The sequence below is a fragment of the Rhinolophus sinicus genome, chromosome X (assembly GCF_036562045.2).
Source record: "Rhinolophus sinicus isolate RSC01 chromosome X, ASM3656204v1, whole genome shotgun sequence".
Classification (NCBI taxonomy): Eukaryota; Metazoa; Chordata; class Mammalia; order Chiroptera; family Rhinolophidae; genus Rhinolophus; species Rhinolophus sinicus.
The window spans coordinates 115,918,008-115,943,410 of record NC_133768.1 but is presented as its reverse complement, the minus strand read 5'-3'; the positions used below and the strand labels follow the sequence as shown (position 1 = coordinate 115,943,410).

The 25,403-nt window shown below is 45.0% G+C and overlaps 1 protein-coding gene across 2 annotated transcripts; it reads left to right on the top strand.

The window, feature by feature from the left end:
* Positions 1-402: 402 nt before the first annotated feature.
* SNX12 (sorting nexin 12) lies at positions 403-24,885 on the top strand. Of its 2 annotated transcripts, none has more exons than XM_074324269.1 (6): positions 403-558; positions 1,892-2,033; positions 16,369-17,327; positions 22,051-22,146; positions 22,696-22,820; positions 23,202-24,885. In XM_074324269.1, exons 3-6 carry the CDS (start codon positions 17,175-17,177, stop codon positions 23,302-23,304), a joined length of 477 nt encoding a protein of 158 aa, XP_074180370.1. In that variant the 5' UTR covers positions 403-558; positions 1,892-2,033; positions 16,369-17,174; the 3' UTR covers positions 23,305-24,885. The 2 variants fall into 2 exon arrangements, with proteins under 2 accessions (XP_074180370.1, XP_019603560.1); XM_019748001.2 differs by having other exon boundaries at positions 410-558; positions 16,369-17,339.
* The last annotated feature ends 518 nt before the right edge of the window (positions 24,886-25,403 follow it).

Here is a 25,403-nt window from a genome sequence, read left to right as displayed (position 1 = left end):
GCTGCCCTCCCCCACGCCCCGCTCCCCCGCGTCACTTGCCCCTCCCCTGACTCCCCCTCCGCCGCCTCTTCCCTTCCCTCCACTCTTAAGAAGGTCCACGTCCCCGCGGCCCCAGCCTCTCCTATTCCTGCTCCAATTCCCCTACCAACCCCCCCTCCCCCCGCCCCCCCGGGTTTCCCTTTTGTTTTGCTCCGAGCTACAGCCCCCGCCTGGCGTCTCTGTTTACCACTCGCCGGGGCAGCCATCTGCGCACGCGCCTGGAGAGCCAGTTGGGAAACCGAGTTCTTTTCAGTCGTGCCATATCGCTCACGCTTGAGGACTACATTTCCCGTCCTGCTTCATGGTCTTTCCCATCCCCTCTCCACCCCTCTCTTGACCCCCTCCCCACCCCCTTCCTTGCGATTCGGGGTATCCTAGGTGATCGTGTTGAGAGATGCTAGAACTTTCCCTCTCAGTTAAGAGAGGGCGAAAGGAAAATAAACAACAAACAACAACGCGGTCTCTACAAAAGGGAGAAAACCGAGAAGCAAGAAGCAAAGAACTGACGAGAAAACAGCTGTAAGCATGTTGGGGAGTTGGGTGGCAGGCTTGCCTAACATAAACCAAAGGTTAGCTGATGATAGTGTACCCCCACCTCTCTCCATCCTCCAGACGCAGTTCAAACTGACTGTGTGGCCGCTGACCAATCAGTTTTCTCCACTGGCTCTTCTGGTCTCTCCCTCAATACTGATGTCCTCCAGTTTCCCATCTTTGCGTTGCCTTTCTCATTCAACAGGTCCCAAACTGAACTCATCGCTGTGTTTCTGCACCCACACCCCTATCCGCTGGCTACCCTTAGGTCTGAATTTGCTAAATGGGTGTCCTGATCTACCCAGTCTCCCTAGCTAGACCCCCCTCACCTTTTCTTCTCTCTAGCTTCCCACATCCAAATCCCTTTTCAGGATCTGATTTGTCACCGGATTAAATTTCAGTGTCATCTTAATCAGACCTCCTGCCATCAGTCTTTACCTCCCCCCCCCTGCACTGTATGTTTGGTGCTACCAAGAAAGTTACCTTTCTGAGAAACCTTCCTGATAATAACAGCTAAAATGTACGGAGCGCCTATTATATGCCAGACGCTGGGCCCATTGCCTTACCTACACACAAGCTCATTTACTCCTCAAATCAACCCTGTGAGATGGGTACGACCATTAACCCCACGTTGTAGACGAAGACACTAATGCTAAGAGATGTCGTGACTTGCCCAAAGTCACACAGCTAGGAGGCAGAACTGGGATCATTTTCACGGCCATGTGATCATACAGTTTCCCTCCTTAAAACTTCCTTTGATGTCCCCCATTGCCTATGTGCTAAAGTTCAACCTCCCTAGCAAGGTACGCAGGTATCGTCAGAGTCGGGCCACTTCCCACCTTTCTTGCTTCATCTTTCACTGGGCACACTAAGTTCCAACAAGTCAGAATTTCACATGATTTCTTGGAAATCCCATCCCCTTTTCTGCCTTTCTCAACTTGGGATCACATGGAAGATATTCAGTGAACGTTGGTCGAATGAGTGGGATCAGGAATTGAATTACATTGCACTTGTACATTTGACAGCTTTTTAAGAAATGTGTGATGTGTATGTTCTGCCTATCTAGCCCCAATTTTCCTGTTAGACGGCAAGCTCCTGGGGGTGGGTCTATAATTTAACGTGTCTGTAGAGCGCCTGGTGCTACACCATTTGCAGTGTCGCTCTGTGGTGAGCAGGTCTTCCTCCTGTCAGGAAGGCTTTCCATACAACGCAGGATTTTTCAGAGGCGGCAGCACATCGGGCCTTCAAAGTGATACTAGTCTGCTCACGGTAACATGACCACGTTGCTTCTTCATATTCCTGTCTCCTTCTACTCCAACAGGATTGGTCCTCCATCTGTCGTGGACCATGTACTCCTCCTATCTGAGGTCCAGACTAGAGAGACGGGACGCAGTTGTTCACAATGCCTGGCAGCCATTTCCTGCGAGCGCCTCTTCCTCCCGCAGCACAGCCTGGAGTACCTGGTAAGTGCTGCGTGAATGGTGACTTTGATAGAGAAGAGACCTGGTGGGTACAAGGTCACAGGGGGCTCTCTGCTAACTGAACAGGTGTGGTGGCAGTTCACACAGAGCCTCTGAGACAGGGAAAGGGCAGGGTGGGTGGGGCAGGCACCTGTCCTGGCTTGAATCATATCTTGCATTGTCTCCCTTTGTGCATTTGTTTGGAAAGGTCCACCTTTCCACCAACTCACGTCCATCACCTCCTTAAATTTCCAATTCAGTGCTCAAAACTTACATGCTCTTGGAAACTTTCCCCGACTAGTCCGACCTGAGAGATCACTTATCTACTCGGCATCTCCTGAACCTGTGTGAACTCAGTTTGTATTCTTTAATTTTGTGCTTGTGGTTACATAGCTTTTCATTGCATGAGGGCATTTTGGTCTCCCTAAGTAGATGATAAACTCTGCAATCAACAAACGCTTATTGAGCTTTTACTGTTAAGATGAGAGTATACCTTGTAACCCGGACAGAGAAAAATGCCCAGGAACCACAGGACCAGATGATTTAGGAGGGTGAGCTAAAGGAGCGGTGGAGGGGTGAAAACAGCACATCTTTAAAGCATGCACCTAGAGAGGTCAGGGTTATTCATCTTATTACCGTCGGAGTGTTAGAATATACATTAGTCAAGAGAGAGAGTTCGCAGGGTCGCTTTTGAAAATAGAAGAGGTCTAGCAGGGAGCCCCTGGAAACCCACTGTAGTCATAAATTATGAACAGATACGGCAGGATATGGGGGGCACAGGCCTTTTTCCCAGTTGCGATCCCAGAGTTGATGGTCTCAACTGGCTCCCCACTCACCACTTGTTTTTTCCTCCTGAAGGGCTTTGGTTCTTCTGGCCTCTTTCGCTGCCACCACCCACTCTTCTACCTGGGTGCCACCCCCCCAAGCCTGCTGCCAAACCGGCTTTATTAATTTGAATCAAGATAGACATTTCCCCACTTCTTTCCTTCCCTGCCCAGCTCTGAAAAACACACACTCCCCCCCCCACCTAGGGTTTGCATAGGATTTTTGCTAATAACTACATGGAAAGATGTGAAGGTTAACAAACAGAGCAATGAAAAAGTTCAAGGAGTCTCAGAAAGCACCCGCTCTACTTGTCCCGGATCTTCACAGACGTGTCTAAACATACGTATTTTTAGTCGCCTTCTTCCCTAAGTCCTTCCTTCTGTGTTTCTGTGAAAGATTTCTAGTCCTTCTCTTCGAAGCCAGTAGCACCCTCCCAACTCAGTTGTTGTTTTAAAACATCTTTTCAGTTAGTAAACATTCCTTATAAGCTTACAATTTTCCAGACCCCGGGCTAGGTGCTTTCACGTCAAGTGCAGACCAGACTGAAGTCGGCAGGCTTAGCCTCAAGTATATCTGAGCTGGCACCACTGTGAAGTTCAGTGCAACATTCAGTCCTTCCCGGACCCTGGAAGTCAGTCCGATGCAGTGAAAAAGGCATTAGATTGAGTCAGGAGATCTGAGTCCTTGCCCTAGCTGTCACTGACTGGTTGCATAAAGATAAAATTACACTAGTATTAATAAGTAACATTTCTTGAGGTTTTTTTTTGTTAGGCATTGTGCTAAGTGCTTTACACGAATCCACACAATAAGTATGCAAGCTAAATGCTGTTACTGTTTTCCTTTCACATAGGAACATGCAGCTTAGAGAGGTTGTGAAGGGACCTGCCTAAGATCCAGAGTTACTAAGTGTTAGGGGCAGAGTGACAAATCCAGGCAGTGTGACTCCAGAGCCTACACAAGTCAGGTCACCTCCTCCGGCTTTGGTGGCTTCGGTTGTAAAGTGAGAATGTAGTGGTAGATGGTCTCTAAGTCTGTGCTAGCTCTAAAACCCTATCTCCTGTGGTCTTCCATGTGGGACACAAGACCCCAGATTGCCCTTTAGTCCTTAGGCAGCCTGGAGCTTTCACTTCACACCCACATAAATTGGATGCTGGTGTGCAAGTCCTCCTGGCGTGATATTTACCAGAAAGTTTCCAATACATAAAAACATATCTGAAAATGACATAAAAAGAGCAAATGCTCATAATCTTGTTTAAAACACACTGAGAAAAGATAGGGAGAAATGCCAAAAAGTGTTAACAGTGGTTATCTTTTGTTCTTTTAACTTTCTTATAGTTTTCCAACTTACTATGACTGTGTATAACTTTTAAACGGGGGGAAATGCTTTACGTTTTGCCTCTTTCTAGAAGGGATTAGAGGCACTTTACCAAAAAAAAAAAGAGTACAAATCTCATAAGATTATAGAAATAGAACATCAGAAGCATGGCAAGGAAGAGGGAATTAAATTCACCTTTTGGGGCAGGCAGAGGAAAGGGGGAGCACAGTAAAATCCACAATTCTTGTTAACAGAAAGAAAGATACACAGCAATTCCTCAAGAGAGACAGATTTTTCCTGTCACGAAATTCCTTTTTCCCCCAATTGAAAAGACTAGGCTCTAGCAAACAAAATTGTCTGGAAAAAAACAAAACATTTCGAATCCTGTTGCCCTCATACACTTTTCATCTTTCCGTATCAGCTTTCAGTCCTCGTCCACAGACACAAATAATTTTCCATGGCTGCAATTAGAGTCTATATGCCATTTTGTGTTCTGTTTTTTTCAACGAACATATCATAAACACATTTTCATATTTAGTCTTCCAGAATTATAATTTTTAACAGCTACCTAATGGTCCATTGCTGGCACCAAATTCCATAAGAAGTCTCTCTGTGGGATTAACATGAGGGACAGTGTCCTCAGTAACAGCCTCCTAACGCACACAGAAGAGATTTTCATATTACTTTCTTGTAACTACCCTGGCCGAAAGCCAAGGGTGTAACAGTAAAGCATTCTGCAGGGGCAGAGCTAATATGGCGCAGGCACGTAACCTTCTGGTGTTCTGACTTGATCTGAAGACACAACTTAAAATGCCACCTAAAGGAGTGGGTGGATAGAACGTCCCTTACAATATATTGCATAAATATGTCTTCTCACAGCCAGGCTTTTGACAGGACCTCAGAGACTGACTGCACTTACTGTCTCATGAAGGCCAGAAGTGTCGGTAAGCTCTGTTGTTGACTGAGGCAGGAGCCATATGTTTTGGAAGCCAGACGAACAGGTGTTTGGGTGACAGGGTTAATATTCTGGCTTGAAAGTTGAGAAGCCTGACCAGCATGGTTGCCTGCGTGGAAGTTCACCTCATATCCCCGTGGAGGTAGGGTGCAGGTGAAGCCACATTTCCCCTAGGAAGCAAACGGCCTTTGGATCTGAGTTCCGCACCACAGAGGAGGGATTTTTGATCTGAACAACTTTCAAAGCCCATAAGCAGTCACGTGGCCTGGGCATAGGCAGAGAAGTCTTGTAAATATTCCAATGGAACGTCTGGTTTTAGGAACTGTAGGGTCCCAGGGTGCTTGCCAGTAGGAATTAGCTGCAGAACGGGGTTTTATACTGAAAAATTGAATTTTGGAGACTGTCACCAAGGACCATTAAACATTTTTACAGAAATGATGTTAAGCCGTTACTTCTGGCGCTAATTATATACCAGAGCCAACTGCCTCTTAACTACACCTCATACTGATAATACTATGTCAGCGGCATAAAGGTGATTCATTTGTTATTTAAAAATTTTTATTGTATTAACATTATAGCCACAAAACAAAAACGCTTTCAAAACCAGAGAAATAGAACAAAATAGTTATCCACAATCCCCTAACACAACTATCGTCAGGGTTTTTGTGGCCTTCTCGTATTTTTCCACCACCATAATTTTTCATATTTATAGTCATATTGTGTATGTAAACTTGAGTCCTGTTTTAATAATTGTAATTACACACGTAACATGTGACTATATTTTCCTTTACAAATTGAGAACATGGCCAAAAAAGCTGAAAGTCCCATTGGTCCCTTCTCCCACTTACCTTCCCCCCACCCCGCCCCCCGCCCCGTCCCTGAAGTTACCATGGTCATGAGTTTGGTATGTGTTCTTCCAGACCTTTTTAAAAAAATACTCTTACATAGGAAAAATGTAGAGTTGTTTTGTGTGCAGTAAATGATTACATGCAGCAACTGGCCTTTTTTTCACACAAAAATGTTGTTGAGATCTATCCTTATTGATATATCTAGTTCATCCCCTTTAACTGCTGCATTCCATTCCATTTAATGAATACAGCACATTTTATTTAGCCTTTCCCTAAAGGAGAATTCTTATCTGTGTATGCGGGGGAGGGGAGGCCAGCGGGCTAATATGTCTGCTTAACTGCTTCAACTTCTCCGTATCACTCTGAGCACATTAATGCAAAGAGACAACCTGAAGTAAGAAACAATAAGTCACTTTACAGGCAGATGCAGAGATGCCTGTCCCAGGTAACTATCCTAAATTTACAGTGCTATCCAATAGAACTTTCTGTGCTGATTTAAACGTTCCTTATCTGCACTGTCCAGTTCGGTAGTCACTAACCACACGTGCCTGTTGAGTATTTGAAATGTGTCCAGGCAACTGAGGAGCTGAAGTTTTCATTTCATTTCAATTAAATGAATTAAAATTTGGTCACGTGTGGCTAGTGGCTCCTGTGTTGGATGGTGCAAGACTCTAGCATAGGGTAATGGAAGCCACAGTCTTTTATACTACAAATGACATCAGGAGCTCTAAGACAATTGTCCCCACCCTCTAAAGACAATAGATGACGCTAAGATCTTGTATTGGTCCTTTTACATGTCCTTCTTTTAAAGGTTAAGTCTCCTTGTTCCTGGATTCCCGAAGGGTTAAAAGATGGATTGTCATACGGAAAAAACAAGGTTGCTGGAAAGCCTGTCTTTCTGGGAAATGACTGTACTCAAACCAGACCGTGTCGAAATTCGTTTCTAATCCCAACACCCTCACTTGACATTTAAGAAACTAAAATCCCCTCTCAGTCATCCCACTGGCCCAGTAAAAGCTTCAAGGAGACAGAGGTAGTACACAAAGTGAACAGAATAGTATACGCATCTAATGAAAACGGTCTTGGCTACGAGCCAGCATTGTTCAGTTAGTCCAGTTGTGTGTCATAAATGGGGTTTAAACCCAAAGAAAACTTATCTGCTTTCTTGTTTACCATTAATGCCTCTGGGACTCTTGAATCCCCATCCAAATCCCCTTTATCACTCCGAAGGTTCCTCATTGTCCCACATAGCCTGCTAAATCTATAACTCACATAGATAGGCACGTGGTTATGCAACTGGCTCCCCGAGTAGGCTCCACAATGTCCAGATCTAGTGTCCAGTTGATCTTCTCTGGCAGCATCAGGCAGATATGACAGCACATAAGAGCTGAAGAAATACACAACCCGTCCCCTAGGAGAAATAGGCACGAGGCACAAAGGCACACTTAATACAGACAATAATAAAATCACATGAAAAATATGCTAGCTATGCCCATTCTTAAAATCCATGACTAGCTCCTCTTTTACATATGGGCGCCTCTGTGTGAAAGTATACCACCTATCCTCTTGTCTTTCCCTCCCCCTCCCATTTCCTGTTCTTTAATGTTTACTTTGTCTGATCTCTCTGCTTAGTCTCTTTCTCCCTCCGCCTCTGGCAGTTTCCACTGCTGATCCCCTTATTTTCCTGAGGTCATTCTTACAGCATCCTTCAACAAAGCCATGTACTCAGTTAATCCATAAACGGTATCAGGCCATTAAGATATAAGTTAAAGAGAAAAGAGACTTAAATACAGTCCGGTGCTACTTGTGATTATGGTTCTGGTGTACCAGGGGACTCCTACCTATGCTGAGACCTTCTATTTTAAACCTTTAAAAAATAAAGTCTCCACTGCCCACTATAGGAATGATGCATGCTTATTAAAGAAAAATTGTAAAATACAGAAGAAAATTAAAAGTACTCCTAGTTCCATCACCCAGTGAAAACTACGGTTAATAACTTGCTCCATTTCTTTCCAGTATTATTTTTTCCTTCTACATAGATTTAAAAACAAAAAAAAATTGTTGTAATCACACTATGTGTTTAATTTTATATTTTTTCCCCACTTAACATGTAAGGATGTTTTTAAATGGTCACACAGGTTCATAAATATAATTTTAGTGCCTACCTAATATTCTATCAGTTTGCTGTACCATAGTTTAATCATTTCCATATTGCTAGCCATTTACCTTGAAGTATTAAAATGAGGATTTTCGCAGCATTAATTGCCAAGGATCTCTGTTAAGTAGATTGTCCCCAAACAGTAATTAGCCATGTAATCACAGGAAAATGATAGTTCAATGAAAGCTGCAGTTTTTCAGAAAACAATAGATTTCTCCAAACAGTTTAAGAGAGTACAGTAGTAGTGAATCTTACAGCAGTGTCAAGATGTCCATCTCCCTGATGACAGCCTGGTGTAGTAGAGAGAAGAAAACACGTTGGAGTCAGAATTCTTTCCTCCATTCAGTAAATATTAATTGAGTGCCCATTATATGCCAGGCACTGTAAATACACCAATAAGAAAAACGAAATGCTTGCCTTCATGGAGCCTGTACTCTTGTGAATTTCACAAGCAATCAAACAAGCAATTTCATACAGCACGGTAAATCCTAAGGTTGGGGAAATCAGGGAGGGGGGCAATAGGTGGGGCAATTGCCGCCCTCAAATCGGGGAGGGGGGCAATAGGCAATCAAAAAGGGGCATCTAACTTAGACCAGGATGAATAGGAGTTAGCAAGCTGAAGACTGGAGGCCAGACTGTTCCAGACAGAGGGAACAGCATGAATAAAGGTTATGAGCATGAGAGAGAGACCCTCTTTTATCTGAAAACATCTTTATTTTGCCTTCATTCTTAAAGAATATTTTTATTGAATGTAGGATTCTGGGTTGACAGTGATTATTTCCCCAGCAATTTGGAGATGTTTTTCTGCTGTCTTCTAGCATCGTTTCTGGGAAAAGTCCATTGCTATTTGAATCATTATTTGTAATGTGTTGCTTTGTTCTTGCGGCTTTCAGGATTTTCTGTTGATCTTTGGTTCTCAGCAATTTGACTGTACTACACATAGGTGCAGTTTTCTTCATATTTATCCTGTTTGGGCTTTGCTGAGCTTGAATCTGTAAATGTATACCTTTCACCACATTCGGGAAGTGTTCAGCCATTATTTCTTCCAATGATGTTTCCGACCCCATTCTCCTCCCCCTTCAGGGACTCAATTTACACATATTTTAGACCTCTAACATTGTCCCACAAGTCTGTGAGGCTCTGTTCATTTTGTGCAATCCTTTCTCCCTCTTTTTCAGATTGGGTACTTTTTATTGCTATATATTCGAGTTCATTGACTCTTTTCTCAGTTATTTAAAAATTTCAGATATTGTGTTTTTCAGTTCTAGAATTTCCGTTTAGTTCTTTGTTATATTTTCCATTTCTCTGCTGAGGTTTCCTATCATTTCATTCATCCCTGGGGTGTTTTTCTCTCCTCACTGAGCATCATCATCATCTCAGGGTTGGCCTCCCTTCATCGTCTTTCCCCTTGAGAATGGGTCACATTTTCCTGACTCTTCACATACTGAATAATTTTAGAGGGTTTCCTGGACATTGTTGTGGAAACTTTGGATCCTATTACATTGCTCTGAAGAGTGTGGAGGTATTTGTTTCAGTGGGCAATTAACTTGGTTAGATTAAAACTGAAAACTCTGCCTTGTCTGTGATGGGTGGCAGTTCAAATCTCAGTTCCATTCTTTCAGTCTTAGATGGAAGCTGATTTGCCTGTGCCCAATGCATGCGTGGTTCAGGAGAAGGCTTGGGAAGAATTTATAGAAATAATTTAGGGCTCCTTTTCTCAGGATCTCTTTCTGAGATATCCCCTCACTTTCTAGAGACTGTGGTTGCTCCAGGCCCTGTCCTCTAGTTCTTCAGGCTAAAAAGATTAGGGTTTCCTAATACAGTTTTAGTGGTGTGGCTAGTGACGGCAGCCTGCCCGCAGGCTAAAGCCATAAAAATGGGAAACTTACCCCGTGATGATCCTGAATTCCAAGTCCCAACCTCCCTCTAATACCCTCCTGCTTTTATTCACTCTCTGGAGCTTTCACGTAGGTGTGTGTGTGTGTGTGTGTGTGTGTGTGTGTGTGCGTGCGTGTGCGCATTTTGTCCAGTGTTTATAGTTGTTAGTTGTTATCTATTGAGAGTTTATTCCATCAAACCGAGAATGGAACCTGTGATATTATGGAACCCGTGATAGAGTCTCAGATGAGCTTACTTCATATTTTGGGGGCAAATCATAACCCTCTACATCTTTCTTTTTCACCTGAATATTTCTCTGTATTATCACCCATATTCCCTTCTTGCTTCAGAGGAAAAAGAAGGCTACTTTGTTTATTTCCCCCTTTTTCCCCATTACCTCCTTGTTTTGGGGCAGGAACTACAATTCGTCCATCCATTCATTCACTTATTCAGCAAATAAATATGTATTGAGCCAGGCATTGTGCTAGGCATTAGGGGGAACGGGAGTAAGGAAAAACAGACTCTTCTTCACTGAGACTGTTCTCTCCAAGATCATCAGAGGTGTGACTTCTTAATCAATCACCAGACCAAGTAACTTTTTCTCATTCTTATCCTCTCGACTTCCTTGCTCCATCCTCCTCTGTCTCTGACCAACCTCTCCTTAAAATTCCTTTGTCTTCCCGTTCTTTCACCTCATTGATTTTATCTCTCATTTTCCAAGTAGAGGAATTCTCAGAGACTTTGTCCTTGGCTCCTTTTTTCTCTTGTCCTTGGCAGTCTTACTCAATCTTAGTGTTTCAACTACCACTTCCACGCCCAAGACTTCCAAGTCTTTATCTTCAGCCCTGACCTCTCTCCTGAGATTGAGACTTGAATTTCAGCTGTTTGTCTATACCTGTTGGCCTAACAATCGTGTTAAACTGCATGTACTCAAAATTCAACTCATCATCTAGCCCCTGAATCTACCCTTCATCCTGTGATTCCTATTTCAGTTTATTTGTGGTACTGGGAGCATATAATGAAACAAGAGCAGGGTCAGAGCTGTTGCAAAAGGGATCCTTGCATTGGTGGGAAGCCTGACAATAGGGAAAACGCTAAGTCCCTTTCAATTCTGTGATTCTTATGTTCCCAGCACAGTGCTAGCCATTTCCTTCAAGGAGCTCACAAAATGGGGGAGAAAACAATTGCGTGATGACTAGTTCTGATTTCAAAGGCAGCAGGAACTCCGAGAAAAGAGTGTACGCTGAAACAGTAAGACTAAGAGAAGCTCTTCAAAGGGAAAAGCTGTGCCTTCTGTTTCACGTGTGCCCCCACAGCACCATTCTCTATACACTGTAGAAACCCCATAAAGACGTTTTGAATGATTTTGTCATCATTATTAATGTTTATTGAGTACACATTGAGTGCATAGTTCTTCACTACATAATGTGGGGGTTAACCAAGATTTGATGTAGTCTCTGACCTTTTTCAATCCATCAGTCAACCAACAAATATTTACTGAGAGCCTGGTATTTGCAATACACCACGCTAGGCATTATGGGCAATGCAAGATGAAAGAGGAATAGAAGTCTTACTCTCTTCCCATCAGGAGGTTACAGTATGGTTGGTAAGATGAGACTTAAATGCACACGAGGCTACCTAAGAATGCGAGTCAGAGCCAGATGAACACTGCAGACAATAAAGCTGTCAACAAACATAATGTACAGATTACTGTAGGCTGGATGGATATGGAGCTTTTATGGAGGAGGTGGGACCCGCACTGGGCTTTCAAGGATGGGCTGAAATTAAATAGGCTTGAAGTTCTCATAGTTGTTAAGAAGATAGAATTCAACACAAAAGGTTTGAGGCTGCAGACCAAGGAGAGGAAGAACGTCTAGGAGGCTTACACGAGAATGTTACTGAGCAGTCCTTAGTGATCTTCCACCCAATTCTACCATACGCACTCTTGAGGGGGTGTCTTTCTCTCCTATTTCCTTTTCTAATATATATTTCCCATCTTACTCCCTTTATGGTGGCATACAGGGCTAAAAGAATCTTCTTTGAGAGGCAGCTTAAAAACCTAGGCTCCAAAACCAGACTGTCCGTGTTCAGATCCTGGCTTATCGCTTATTAGCTGTGTGACTTGGGGCAAGTTGCTTGATCTGTCTGTGCCTCATCAGTAAAATGCAGATATAAAAACAGCACCGATGTCATAAGATGGGTTTGAGGATTAACCGAGGTAAAAAAATGTAAACTGCTTAAAAGAGTGTCTGGCACCCAGTCATTGTTCAATGAATGTTAGCCATTATTAAGGGAGGAAGGCTGGCTAATTGCAACATTATCTTTCTAGGTCTAACTATTGCTGGATAAGTCACTATATAATTAACTAGCACCTGTATGGAAGTTGGAGGCCAGCCTCTTGTCAGCTAAAGAGTTAGGTCTGTGGCAACCTCCAATAAACATGCATACACACACACTTAGGCCACACCACTTTTTCCCAGATCCCCCTCACCCCTAGGTGATCCAGAGACACTTTAGGAAAATAAGGACAAATGACCAACTGAAGTAGACAAGTTGAGTATTTAAAGGACACTTCCTCAACATAGGGAGGGTACCACAGGACAGCTCACAAGGGATGTAAAGTAGAGACTAGCCCAACGGAGGTGCCAGATGAAATTGGGGTTTAGATGAACTTCAAGAAGGGGAGGTCACTGATGGTACGGAAAGAGAGTGTGCTCCGTAGAAGGGCAGCTAAAGTCTGGGTCCACATTCCCTGGAATATAGCCTGCTCTCTGCTTTTCCTCACTGCATTACCTCTTTGACACTCACGCCCTCCCTTCCTCCCTCCCTGCAGTTCCAGACCCCTGTTCCCAGGAACACAAAACACCCCAGATTATAGGGGCTTTTGATTTGCCGTTTCCGCAGGATAGTCGGCATGGAGACTAGAAAGAAGTTCTTGTCAGTGTGGTTGCATAACGTTGAGTCGTTGAGTCGGAGCTTGTGCAATCTCCTTTGGAAAAATGTAAGGGCAGGAAGATGGATAGCTGTCTGTTTAAGGTACAGTATTGCCTGCAGGCAGGAGGATGAACTAACGAGATTCCTTCCAATGTTAGGATCCTAAACCTCTCTCTTAGATTTTTTTCTCACTCTGGACGCCTTTGGACAAAGATGAACGTGGTCAAGGAAGATGGGCATTGCTCACATCAAGTTCTGATGTTACCTGTTTGTTTGCCAAGAGATTTGAGTCAGCTATTCTTTTTTTTTTTTTTTGGTGTGATAATTGAGCTACAAAGGATAACTCTGCCTTGCCCAATATCACTTGGTAACTGTGAAGCTCTTTGCCTCTCGTGAAGAGCAAAAGGTGTGTGTGTGTGTGTGTGTGTGTGTGTGTGTGTGTGTGTGCACACACCAGCTGGTAACAGCTGTCACTGTTATTACTGCAAAGGATTTAATTAGCCCAGTACCCTCTACTCTCCTCTCTCCACCCTGTCACATTTTTCTCTTTAAAAAAAACCCTTCACACCTCATTGTGAATTTAACTTGCACAATTCCCTCAGGGCTATTTGATTTTAAGCCTTACCCCTTTACTTACCTGTATATTCAACTTCTCACTTTCCATGAAATCCCCCCACCGCCCCCAGCTGTAAACACTCTAACAAACAAACAAATCCTTCTTTGACACTGCATTGCCCACTAGCTACAACACTCCTGTCTTAGGCAAGCTTCTCAAAAGAACAGTCTCTACTAAATGTTTCCACTTCTGCCCCGATTTAGTTCTCGGTGTCCTGCCATCTGGGTTCTATCTCTAGTGCTCTACTGAAACTGTTCTCATTTAGGTCATTGTCAAATCTAGTGGACGTCACTCAGGCCTTATCTTACTTGACTGTTCTACTGTATTAAAACACTGTTAACCACCTACTTGCTCCGTTTGGAAACATTTTTTATTCCTCCCCTTCAGCTCATTCTTGTCTCCTGGTTCTCTTTCTCCTTCCTTGACCACTCCTTCCTGCTCTCCTCCACAGGCTTCTCTTCCTGGCCCTGTCCTTTAATTTTCTTTTCTCAAAGGGAAATAGTTTTATTTCTTTAATTAAAAAAAAACATACGTTCATTATTTAAAAAATCCTAAACAAAAACATAAAATCCAACTGAAACCGCACCACAGAGGTAACCACTGCTAACATGTTGATTTATATCCATCTAGTCTTTAAAAATTATTGTATGTGGATATATCATGTTCAATAATACAAATGGTATCATATTATATTTTTACCAGCTTTTTTCACTTTTGTATGGGCATCATTCCACATCAGTGAGCATAGAACATTATTTTAAATGGACACATAGGAGAATCCTGAATTTGGCCATTTACACAAGAGACTGAATTTTATGATGGAAGTGACTGAGATACAACGTCCGTAAAGTAGAGAACCCAGTACTCCTCTGTAAGACTTCTCATATAAACAAATTCACAAATGAGAAAAAAGTGGCTACAAAAATATTCCATTGTATAAAATGAACAATTATTTACTTGTAAAGATAAGATCCATATTCAGGTATCTTTATGTGAGTATCTGATTATTTTCTCAGGGTAAATTATTGGAAGTGAAATTTTTGAGTCAAAAGTTTTGATCAATAACAGTAAAACTGTTTTTAAAATATAAAAGTACTTAAATGAGAAGAAAATGAAAACAAATTCTCCCTACTGTCCCTGACTGCTGTTCTCTGGTTCTGCTCTCCAGAGACAACCAGTATTACAAGTTTCTTGAGGTCACAGGGTTTTGCTTTTTTTTTTTAAGGAGGGTGCAGCTGACAGTGACCCACGCAGGGATCGAACTGGCAACTTTGGTGCCATCAGCACCACGCTCCAACCAACTGAGCTGATCTACACTCTCAGCAACCCTGCCTGCCTTCAACAATTTGAAATCTCTGCTTGCCTCTTCACATTCTTGCTTCCACACATGCTGATGACTCTCAAATCTCTATCTAACCCTGGTCACACCCTAGAGCTCCGGGCCAGTATTTCCAGCTGCCTGCTGGACATCTCCACCTGGATGTCCTACAGACATCTCAGATTTCTCCAAACTGAGCTCATTGTCTTCCCTCCCAAAGTCACTCTTCTTTCTGTAATTCCTATGTTGCTTGGTGGTACCAGCATCCACCTAGTTACCAAAATCGAAAAACTAGGAGTCATTTTCAATGTCCTCCTTCTCCCCTCAAGTAACAATAATAGCGAATAGTTACTGAACCTTTACTATTTGCACATATTTTATTTCACTGAATTCTCGCAAAAGCTCCAGAGGTAGGTTTTAGTGTTATCATTTCCATTTTACAGATGAGGGAAACTGTTTGGGTAACTTGGTCACAGTTACACAACTAGGAAGTAGGGCTTTTAAACCCAGGCAGCCTAAGTGCATCACTCCCACTCTTTAGCCCTATACTATACTGCCACTGTATCTAATCAGATTCAAGTCCTATCTACTTTAGTTCTTCCATCTCAGTCCCATCTCTTCCCTTTTCTCCATTCCCACCACACCACCTGGCTCCAAGTGTTATTGGCGATACTGTCATGGTTAGTTACATTCGACTCAAATGTATCTTCCACGTTGCCTGCAAAATAATCCTTGTAAATCACAGATCTGATCATGGCTTCTTCCTGTTGAAGATGCTTCAGTGGTCTACATCATAAAGCCAGAGCTTAATATAGAAGGGTCACCCTCATCTGCCCATCTCCAGCCAGCCTGTCTCTCTAAGCACTTCTATTACATATTCTGTCAGAATTGATAATTGCTTAAAAATATCATGCTGTATCTTACCAGGATGACTTTGCATATGTTATTCCCTCTGCAAAACATTACATTTCCCCATTTCCTCTCCTATTTGTCCTTTACGTGTTTTCACGTCTGTCAAACTCAGATGTTTTCTCCTCCAGGAAGCCTTCCCTAATTCTTCCAGTTATTCATATCCTATGTGCTGCTTTGAACATTCGTTTATTTTGTATTTGTCACATTATATTCATTTTATGTACCTGTCTCTCTTTCTACAGTGTTAACTCCTTGAGGGTCGTGACTCTCTTATTCAAATCTAGGGCTTTAGTATTTAGTATGGTGCCTGGCACATAAGTAGTTGCTTGGTAGATATTGGTTATATGGAATTAAATAACTTAATTCCGAAATTATAGAGCCTTGTACTCTGTTGAAAGAATTTCAGCCATCAGTGATATGGGATATATGTTTTTTTGTTTTTTTTTAGCAGAAGGCTGGTGTGGGGAGGGAAAAAGGATGACTTAAAACTACCTCTCATGTGGGCCATGTGTAAATTAGTCATATATTCATGTTTCTATAGACATTCTCACGTAGACATATATTCTATCTCCATTACAGGCTGCAGGTAACCTCAGAGTAGTGCCAAGTATGGAGCTCTGCAGAGTCGAGATAGAAGGTATGAAGTAAATGCCCTCAGTTTTCTGGATTTGAGTACACCTTGGCTTCACTTTTATGAGGCCACACGTGGATGAAGATATGCCCACATTTTCCCAAGACGTGAGAATGAGAAGTCATCTTTGTTATGCTATCCTCACTGCTTTCGTGGCACCGTACAATGCTCACTCAGTGCTCAGTTGCGTATGGAATGAATTGAAAGTATCAGTGGCACGAGTGGCAGGGCTGCGTTCTAGGTTCTCAGTGCCATTGTTGGAACCTCACCCTCCGGAGGCCACTCTTCTGTTTTCGCGCAAACCCTGACTTATTCAGGTCCCGGGGCTTCGGCCTATCGCTGTAGGAACCAGCGCGCAGGGCAGTGCCCACTGCTGACTGCTACACGGTGTAAGACAGTCTCTTGGGTTGAGGAGCAGCGATTGGCGGATCCCGCTGGAGTGCTTCCCGGGATACGGGGGGCACGTACGGGGATGCAGGCTCCGGGGCAGCCACAAGCACCGCCCGGAAGCCTGCATGAGGCCTCGTGGTACGGGACTCCCAGCCGTCAGCGTGGCCGCTATACAGGGTGCCGGGCCCGAGGCCGGGGCGCCTGCGTGCGCGTGCGTGCGTGCGTGGGCGCGCGTGCGCGGCGCCGCAGTCTGTAGGTTGGCTGGCTATTTTGCAAGCGGGAGGGGTCGCGCGCGCTCCTGCCTCCGGCCTCTGTCCCCCACCCCCCCTTCCCCGGTCCCGGCCTCGGTCTCTCCTTCGGAAAGATGTCGGACACGGCCGTAGCTGACACTCGGCGCCTTAACTCGAAGCCGCAGGACCTGACTGACGCTTACGGGCCGCCAAGTAACTTCCTGGAGATCGACATCTTTAATCCACAGACGGTGGGCGTGGGCCGCGCGCGCTTCACCACCTATGAGGTTCGCATGCGGGTGAGTCACGGGGTGAGGGAGACAGCTGAGGGAGGACCTGGCGACGGGCCGGGAAGGGCGGGGGGTTGCCACAGGAGCGACGAACAGTGGAGACGCTTGAAGGGGTCCTTTGGGGGTTCGGGGCTGAATAGGTTTGGGGAGAGGTCTGCAGACGGGGTTGTGGGCCGAGGGTACAGAAAACTCCTGAGGGGGACATCAGACCGGGTGAGAGCAAACAAGTCCCCGTGAGCAAGAAGTGAAGCCTGATAGGGTGGGGACGATGGAGAAGATCGGAGGACGGAATTCAAGGAACTAGTGGTCACACCAGAAGGAGTGAAGGGAAAGTGGGGAGAGGGCTGGGGCATGGAAAGCCGAGGCGAGATGTCGCCGGGGCCCCTCACTAAACTGGGTGGTGGGAAGTCACTGTGAAGAGGCCAGGAAGGCCCGGCCCGGCTTCTTCCGAGGGGGTCTCCCTCCCTAGGATGATGGAGTTAGGCAAAGCCTGATTAAAGGGAAGGAAGGTAGACTCCAGGAAAGGCAGACAGTGGGCTCGGTGGAGCGAAATCAGAAAGGGAGTCTCCTGGAGACTGAGTGCTTCCCAGACTGATGTGGAATTAGCATCTGAAGGAGAGAAGTGTTTTCTGCTTAGGTTTTCTCGGGTACCACACGCTGTGTCTCACTGTGAAACCAGGCCTTCCACTGTGATTGGTGGATTGTCAGTCGCTGCTCTCTCATCCTGTTCTTCTCCTTTAGATTCCAAGTGTCCAGAATGCTTATTTCAGTATTTATTGGCTCTCATTTGGGTTTGCTGTATATGAATGACCACTGGCCCTTTCTGTCCTAGATTAACCATTTGGATTTAGACCCTGGTCTCTAGTTACTTTAGTATATGACATTTCAGGACTGCCCCAGGAGTGGCTTCTTCAGTGTACACTTCAGAGGACTTTATTCTCTAGTTCTTAGTCCACAATGCAAGGATGGAATGTGCAGACAGCGTACGTGGTTTGCAGGTTCTCTTGCCCAGTCGAAGTGGTTATGGGCAAAAAAGTTTGAGAACCATTTTCTAATTTTCCTTATGTTTTCTTCTCAGACTAGAGGGCCAGAATATTCTCTGTGGACAGCATGCTGCTCAAACAGCATTTGAAGACCTAAAAGACTGTATGTGCTTTCATTTTTGAATGAATGAATGAGAGCATGTGCTCCTCCCTGGGCATTGAAATCTAATTGCGAAATGATGGCCTCCAAATTCCATGTTTGGCAAAGCCCAAACTGAAGAAAGAAAAGCGAATAGGAAAAAATGAGAAAAACTCACCTACATAGATAAGAACTACTTGAAATCATCTCTTTGGGGAAGAATGGAAGTTAGAGCCCTCAAAATATCATAAAGGCTGGGAACAGTTAGTGGTACAGAATGTAATTACCTGGGGAGGACTGGCCATAACTTGTTCAGTGTAAGGACTCCGCTGTGGGGGCTTTGGGGACACTACCCAAGGGCCTTAGGGATTATGAATGAGATCGCGCTCTACTTCAGGCATTCTGATAACAGTGACCGCTGTGTGCCAGGCACTGAACCAGGTTTTAGTTTTTAAACCCTTAGAAAAATACCATTTTACAGGTAGGAAACTGAAGAGGAATCCAGTTTCACGAACTTGCCCAAGTACACGAAGCTAATGAGTGGCGGGGCTGGGGTTTGAACCCAGGCCTGTCTGACTCCAAAGCCCATCATACTCTTTCCACTACACTTCAGCCTCTCTGGCTATGCTTAGTTGCAAAACTGAAGCGTACAGAATTTTTCTGCCCACTAGGCTTTTCATCAGTCCTTTCCACAATTTCCAATTGCATAGTGATGACAGGGCTGGTGGCAGTTCCTGGTTCTGTGGGTTTGGAGTTCATTTGTATTGTTTATGTTCATACATGGATATACCTATATAGGCTTTTAACACTTTTGTTCAACTATGTTCGGAAAAACTGGTGAAAATCGTTTAGTTTTAAATTGCTTTAAGTGGTCACAGTAGGCCTTATAGGGAGCATGAGATTCAGAGAATGGGCTTTGGGCATCAGGCATTGTGAATAGCAGAAGCAGACGCCTCTTGACTTTTTTTCTTTGTGCAATAGCTATTTCTGAAGCTGTTCTCTTTCATTTTGCTCAGGAAAGAATTCTCCCCCTCCCATCCCCCCCAAGAAATGAGGAGTCTGGAGAGGTGTCCTGGTGACTTCACATGATGTGTATGAAAATTTTCAAATGTCAGTTGTCCTTTGGACTTGAACTTTGCTTCTTCTCTCCTTTTCCTTGACTTTGTGTTAGAGCCCAAGGACTCTATATCTTGTACTACACAATCCTGTCTTCCTCAGGTGATCTGTAGGTTGGAGCTGGGAGACTGTCCTAATACATAGTAGCCCCCTTCCTTAGATGGCTACCGTGTTTCCCCGAAAATAAGACCAAGCCGGACAGTCAGCTCTAATGCATGTTTTGGAGCAAAAATTAATGTAAGACCCATTATTATATTATATTATATTATATTATATTATATTATATTGTATTATACTTGGTCCTATAGTAAAATAAGACTGGGTATTATATTGTATTATACCTGGTCTTATAGTAAAATGAGACTGGGTCTTACATTAATGTTTGCTCCAAAAGACACATTAGATAGAGCTGATTGTCCAGCTAGGTCTTATTTTCAGGGCAACACAGTAGGTGCTGAGATGAAAGGCCATTAACTGTCAGCATCCTGTGGGGGTAGGGAAATAATCTGAGTCGAAGGAGGAAGTTTACAGAATGGCGGTGGGTGGTTTTCTTGTGTCTTGGAAGAAACCACTCAGCATTTTTTTCTTTCCTTGATCCTTCTGTTGGCTTCTGTAAAAGCCAACTAGTTAAGGTTCTACTGTTTGGGGATCACAGTATTTGTAAAGAACTGTGGTGGAAATCTAGAATCAGATGAGACTGAAGGGCTTTTTTTCTTGTAGGATTATTTCCCCCAGCTTTATTGCGAGATAATTGACATGTAACATTGTGTAAGTTTAAGGTGGGCAATGTGACGATTTGATACACATATGTATTTCTTGCAGGATTCCGAGAACGTTTTCTGTAATGCTTTTTCTTGAATAGTTAATACATACAAGTATACAAAATTCAAAAGGTACAAAAAAGACGTACTGTAAAAATTTAAGTCTCCCTCCCTGTGCCCTCCAGAGGTTCCTCTTTCGGAAGAAACCACTGTTTTCAGTTTCTTATTATAAGGAACAGTTTAGATAATAAAGTATTACTTTACATGTAGCTTACTCCACTTCAACCCACTGACATTCCTTGGACCTCAGTCCCAGGTAGAATTGTAACTAATGTAAGTTGACCAGTTATTGGGCTTCTGATGACTTAGACTTGGATCCTCACAAGACACTTTCCAGACTTTAGGACTACGAAGTGCGATGTAGAAAGGACTGTGTGAAGCTCTAGCACAGCTCCTAGAGGTTCCATTCCTGCCCTGCTGTGGAGAAAGGAGAGGGACTAGTTCCCAAATTGGCTGGTGGGAAGTACAGTCAGCAGTAATACATGTGGTTAGCCATTTCTGTTTAGAACTCATAGACAAGAGCGAGGATAAGGGCTTTTTGTTTGTTGGGGATTCATGTTGCCATTAGAGTCTTGGGAAAATGATCAGTGATTAAGATGTGGGAATCGGCTGGTTTATATCAGGGAGTGAGCTACGCTAAGCCAACCTAACGTAATTGCTATTTCTGCTCCACTTTCTGGATAAGGAGAGGGTAAACAGATACAAAGGGCCTCTGTGAATCAACTGAGTATTTATTGAGTAGCTTGCATAGTGTGCATTTAGGGTGATGCAGAAGTAGTGATGGCAGTGACATTATAGTTTAGTTAGGCAGCAAGACTCAACAGGATGCATAAAACAATAGTGGTCAGGGCAATACTACAGTCTAACTCTCATAGGCGGTCAGAGGAGAGGGAGACCAATAAATTAAGCTGGTGTTTGTTGGGAAAGATTTCCTGGAGGAAATGGGACGTGAGCTGGCATTTGTAGAATGGAGGGGATTTGGACAGGAAAAGCAGAGAGAGCCATACCTTGGAGGCGCTTATCTCTCCTTTACAGGGAACTTAAATTCACTTTTCAATTAAAAATGTAATACAGGCACATGATAAACTGAAATTGTCCAATGAAAAATGTGACCCTCCCACTCTTCCCAGTTCTCTAATCTTTTTCTCCAAAGTCAGTCACTGTTACCAGTACCTTTCCATAAATATTCATAAATATGTACACATAAACATACCCCTTTTGAAAAACAAATGGAGGCGAGCTATTCTGTACTGTTCTGATTTTAATGCTTAATATATTTCTAAACTGGCACGTATATATCTTTCACATTCTTTTCACAGTTGAATAGTATTCTACTGTACAAGCGCCCCATATTTATTTAAGCAATTATCTGTTGATGGACATTTATTACTACAAATAATAAAATGCAGTGAAAACCCTTGTACATACATACATACATACAACTTCAAGTCTATTTGTAGGAAGTATTCTAAGCAGCAAGTGACTTTCAATGAACTGTGACAAGGCTGGATGTGGTAAGGACTGGTATTCACCTGGTGGTGTTTTGAAGGGTTGTAGGAGCTACTTCTTCACTGGGACCTGTCCATGTGGTTCTGACAGGCGGCCACCACAGGCTGAACGTTCCTTACCACGTCTCTTCTCTCCTTGTTCCTTCCCTGTAGACAAACCTGCCTATCTTCAAGCTGAAGGAGTCCTGTGTACGGCGGCGCTACAGTGACTTTGAATGGCTCAAAAATGAGCTGGAGCGAGATAGTAAGGTACGGCTCCGCTCCCGGTGTGGCCCCCTTGGAGGAGGACAGCTACATGGGCTGACAGGGCATAAGAGCAGATCTATAAAATCTGTAAGGCGACGGAGAGGCCGAGCACAGTCTGCCTACCAAGTCCCAGTATATTGTGTGTGGGTGAGAACCTTTGGAACTTGAAAGTGGTGGTAAGTTCAAGAAAAAGTATGACTCGACTTAGTGGCTAGTACAGGCATACAGCTTAACTCGTTGAGGTGCTAAGCATGGGAGGTACAGTGTGAGGAGAGGCCCAGCTTGGGTCTGGGGTGGTGGTGGAGTGTTAACGAGAGTGAGGAGCGTTTGCAGTTTCTTCCTGTCTTTTGAGATGGTGAGCCTATCCTCCCACAGAAACAGTCGGTTTGACCCTTGCCCGGGGCCGTCCTGACTGTTCTTATGGTCAGTTCTTGCAAGTTGCTGGCTGTGGGACTGTGGCCCGTGTGCCTTAGGAAATGAGGTGCACAAGGCTTTACCCCCACCTCCCTTGTCAGCTCTCCCGAGTGGCTGCCATTTTGCGTCTGCCTGCAGATTGTAGTACCACCACTGCCTGGGAAGGCCTTGAAGCGGCAGCTCCCTTTTCGAGGCGACGAAGGGATCTTTGAGGAGTCGTTCATCGAAGAAAGGAGGCAGGGCCTCGAACAGTTTATTAACAAGTAAGCCAGGGTGCTGGGGGCTGCTCTTGCTCCTTTGCCCGGCAGGGGCCTCCTGTGTGTTTCGTCTGTCACCTCTTCCGTAATGGGGGACATGACGTGGTGCCGATTGTGTGATGGGTGGACTGGACAGTCGGACTCCACTCCTTTGAGCAGAAGCTGGGAAGGTGCTGCAGGTTGGGTGTGTCCAGGGCTCTCCCTCCTCGCCTCTTGAGCCGCCTTCTCTGCTGCCTTGTCACCGTCGACGTGATGCCCTGCCCATGTCCTCTGCTTGCTTGGACCTCAGGGCTGACCTTGCCCTTCCTCCTCTGTCTATAGCCCCGTCCCTCTGCGAGTTCCCCTTGATCTCGAATGCTCCTGCTAACCATGTTGACCTCTTTACAGAATCGCTGGGCACCCACTCGCTCAGAACGAACGCTGCCTACACATGTTCCTGCAGGAGGAGGCCATTGACAGGAGCTACGTCCCCGGGAAGGTGCGCCAGTAGGAGCCCCTCTCCCCACTTGCCCTCTGCTCTCCTGCTGAAATAACATTGGTTTTTACACTAAGCCTCTCTCTCTGTTTGATCTGAAGTCGGCTGCCCATCCCCTGGTCTGACACGCTGTCTACCATTGTATTCCTTGGTACCTGACTACACCGTGGGCTCTGTGCTGGGGTCCTTCTCTCTGAGGAGGGGCGGGAAACCACAGGCAGATGCCCTTTGCTTGGGGTTGGGGGGTGGGTGGGAGGACTGTGCTGGAAGGCAGTTTCTTGGGGTTTACCCGTACCAGGAGGCAAAGCTGGGGGTGGGGGGCGGGCCTGGTGCTGGCAAGGCACTTGGCTACGAACCGATGCCGCGAGTCCAGGGGATTTTTCTTACTCTTAGGTTTAACCAGGAACGATGAGCAGGGAAAAACCCTGCCTTTCCTACCTGCATGAACTTTTTCCTTCTTGGGAGGGTGGTAGAGACACAAAATCTCTTCTTGGTTTCTCTAGGCCTGCTCCCAGTTTTGTCAAGAGTTTTCCTTTGTTACTTTCTCTCTCCCTTGATGCTTTTCATGGCAGTAACCCTCCTAGAGTCTGAGCAGTCTGTCATGTGGAGCAGGGTGTGTGGGTTTTCTGGGCTCCCCGTCATGGCTGCCTCCGAGTCAGAAGGAAGCCCCAAGGCAGTAGGGCTCCCAGCAGGTGAGTCAGTCTGAGCCTGCAGTTCCCCCTCCCCAAGCCCTGGCTACCTATGGTTAGCTTTGCAGTTGGTGGCTTGAGGGCTGGGGGCAGCTCCCTGAAGGTGGGACTGGGTTGCTTTCTAGGTACTTCCGTTCTCCCTTCCGCCCTCTCACTTAGTGCTGCCACAGGGCAGAAGCACATGCGCAAACCACACAGCAGGGCTCCCTGGGGTTACAGGACTGACCGCACATGTTTCCCATGGAACTCCAGCATTGTCCCCGGCGCTGAGCTAGGGTTAGCAGCTGGCTATGGATTTCCCAGGCCTTGCAGTCTCAGGCAGCTTCTTGAGGCTGCCAACTTTCCTGGCCTTGTCCGGGAGGTAGTGGTTGGTTTGCTGGGGCCCGTCACCTGGTCCAAGTGGTAGGATGGGAGCAAGCTAACTCTGGAGGCAGGTCAGAAGTGGGGCTCTGCTTAGCCTCCCTCCCATGGAAGGATTGCAGTTCTCTACCCAGGGTCTTGGGGCAAAGGATTACCGATTCTGATAGGACCACATCCTCATGGGACAGACTAGGACCGGACAGACTAGCATGTGGGTTTGGACTCCACGTAAGTGTTGACGTTCCCTGACCCAGATCAGCGGTCCCGCTGCTGAGTCTGGCTTGTGCCAGGGGCTGAGCAGCCCCTAGAGAGAGGCTCTGCTCCCTTTCCCACCTCCCCAACGTTGCTGTCGTTGCTGCCTTTTGGATTTCTCTCCTCTGTTACTTTTTTTAGAGATTCCTTCTTTGATTGTGCATAAGTGCTGAGAGCCTGAGGCCCCATTTCTGCTGTGTATATATCCTGACTCGGGGCTTTGATTCAGCAGACCATTCTTCTGTCAGACAATGTCATATACAACTCTGTTCATATTAAACCACTGTGAAGCACGCCTCTGTTGTCCTGTACTTTTTAGGGTCTAGGATATGCTGGGTATTGTGAAGAAATCATACAACATGGTCAATGTCCTGAGGTGGTAAGTCAGTTTTGCACTTAAATTTCTAAAGAAAGCAGAACCCTAGCTGCCTGTAGTGCTCTTTACCTGTCCTTGCAACTGGCAGTTGACTTTGTCACACAGATAATGCACTTGTAGCAAGTAGCTGTAGGGCTCAGTACCTGCAGTTTGCGTTGGATTTAGCAGATTTGGCTTGTAAGCTTGTGAGCTTGTGCCAGTTTGGGCAGAATGGATTTAGTGTGTGTCTGTGTACCTGTGCTGTATGTTACATAAACAACGTATGCACTTGCGTCCCTGTACCAAGACACCCACACACCACCTACAAACACTCTTTCTTTACTAGGCTTTTTACCTCCATTGAGGTAAAATCTGTTTCTTTCGAATGGCTTTGATGCAGGCAGAAAAGTGAGTCAACTCAGAACTTTCGATGGGTGGGTATTTTCACCTGCCCAATG

Coding starts and splice junctions, on each gene's coding strand:
- SNX12 (XM_019748001.2), top strand. CDS start 17,175: ATGTCGGACACGGCCGTAGCTGACACTCGGCGCCTTAACTCGAAGCCG. Junction 17,340..22,050: donor CCTATGAGGTTCGCATGCGG/GTGAGTCACGGG, acceptor CCTTCCCTGTAG/ACAAACCTGCCTATCTTCAA. Junction 22,147..22,695: donor AGCTGGAGCGAGATAGTAAG/GTACGGCTCCGC, acceptor GTCTGCCTGCAG/ATTGTAGTACCACCACTGCC.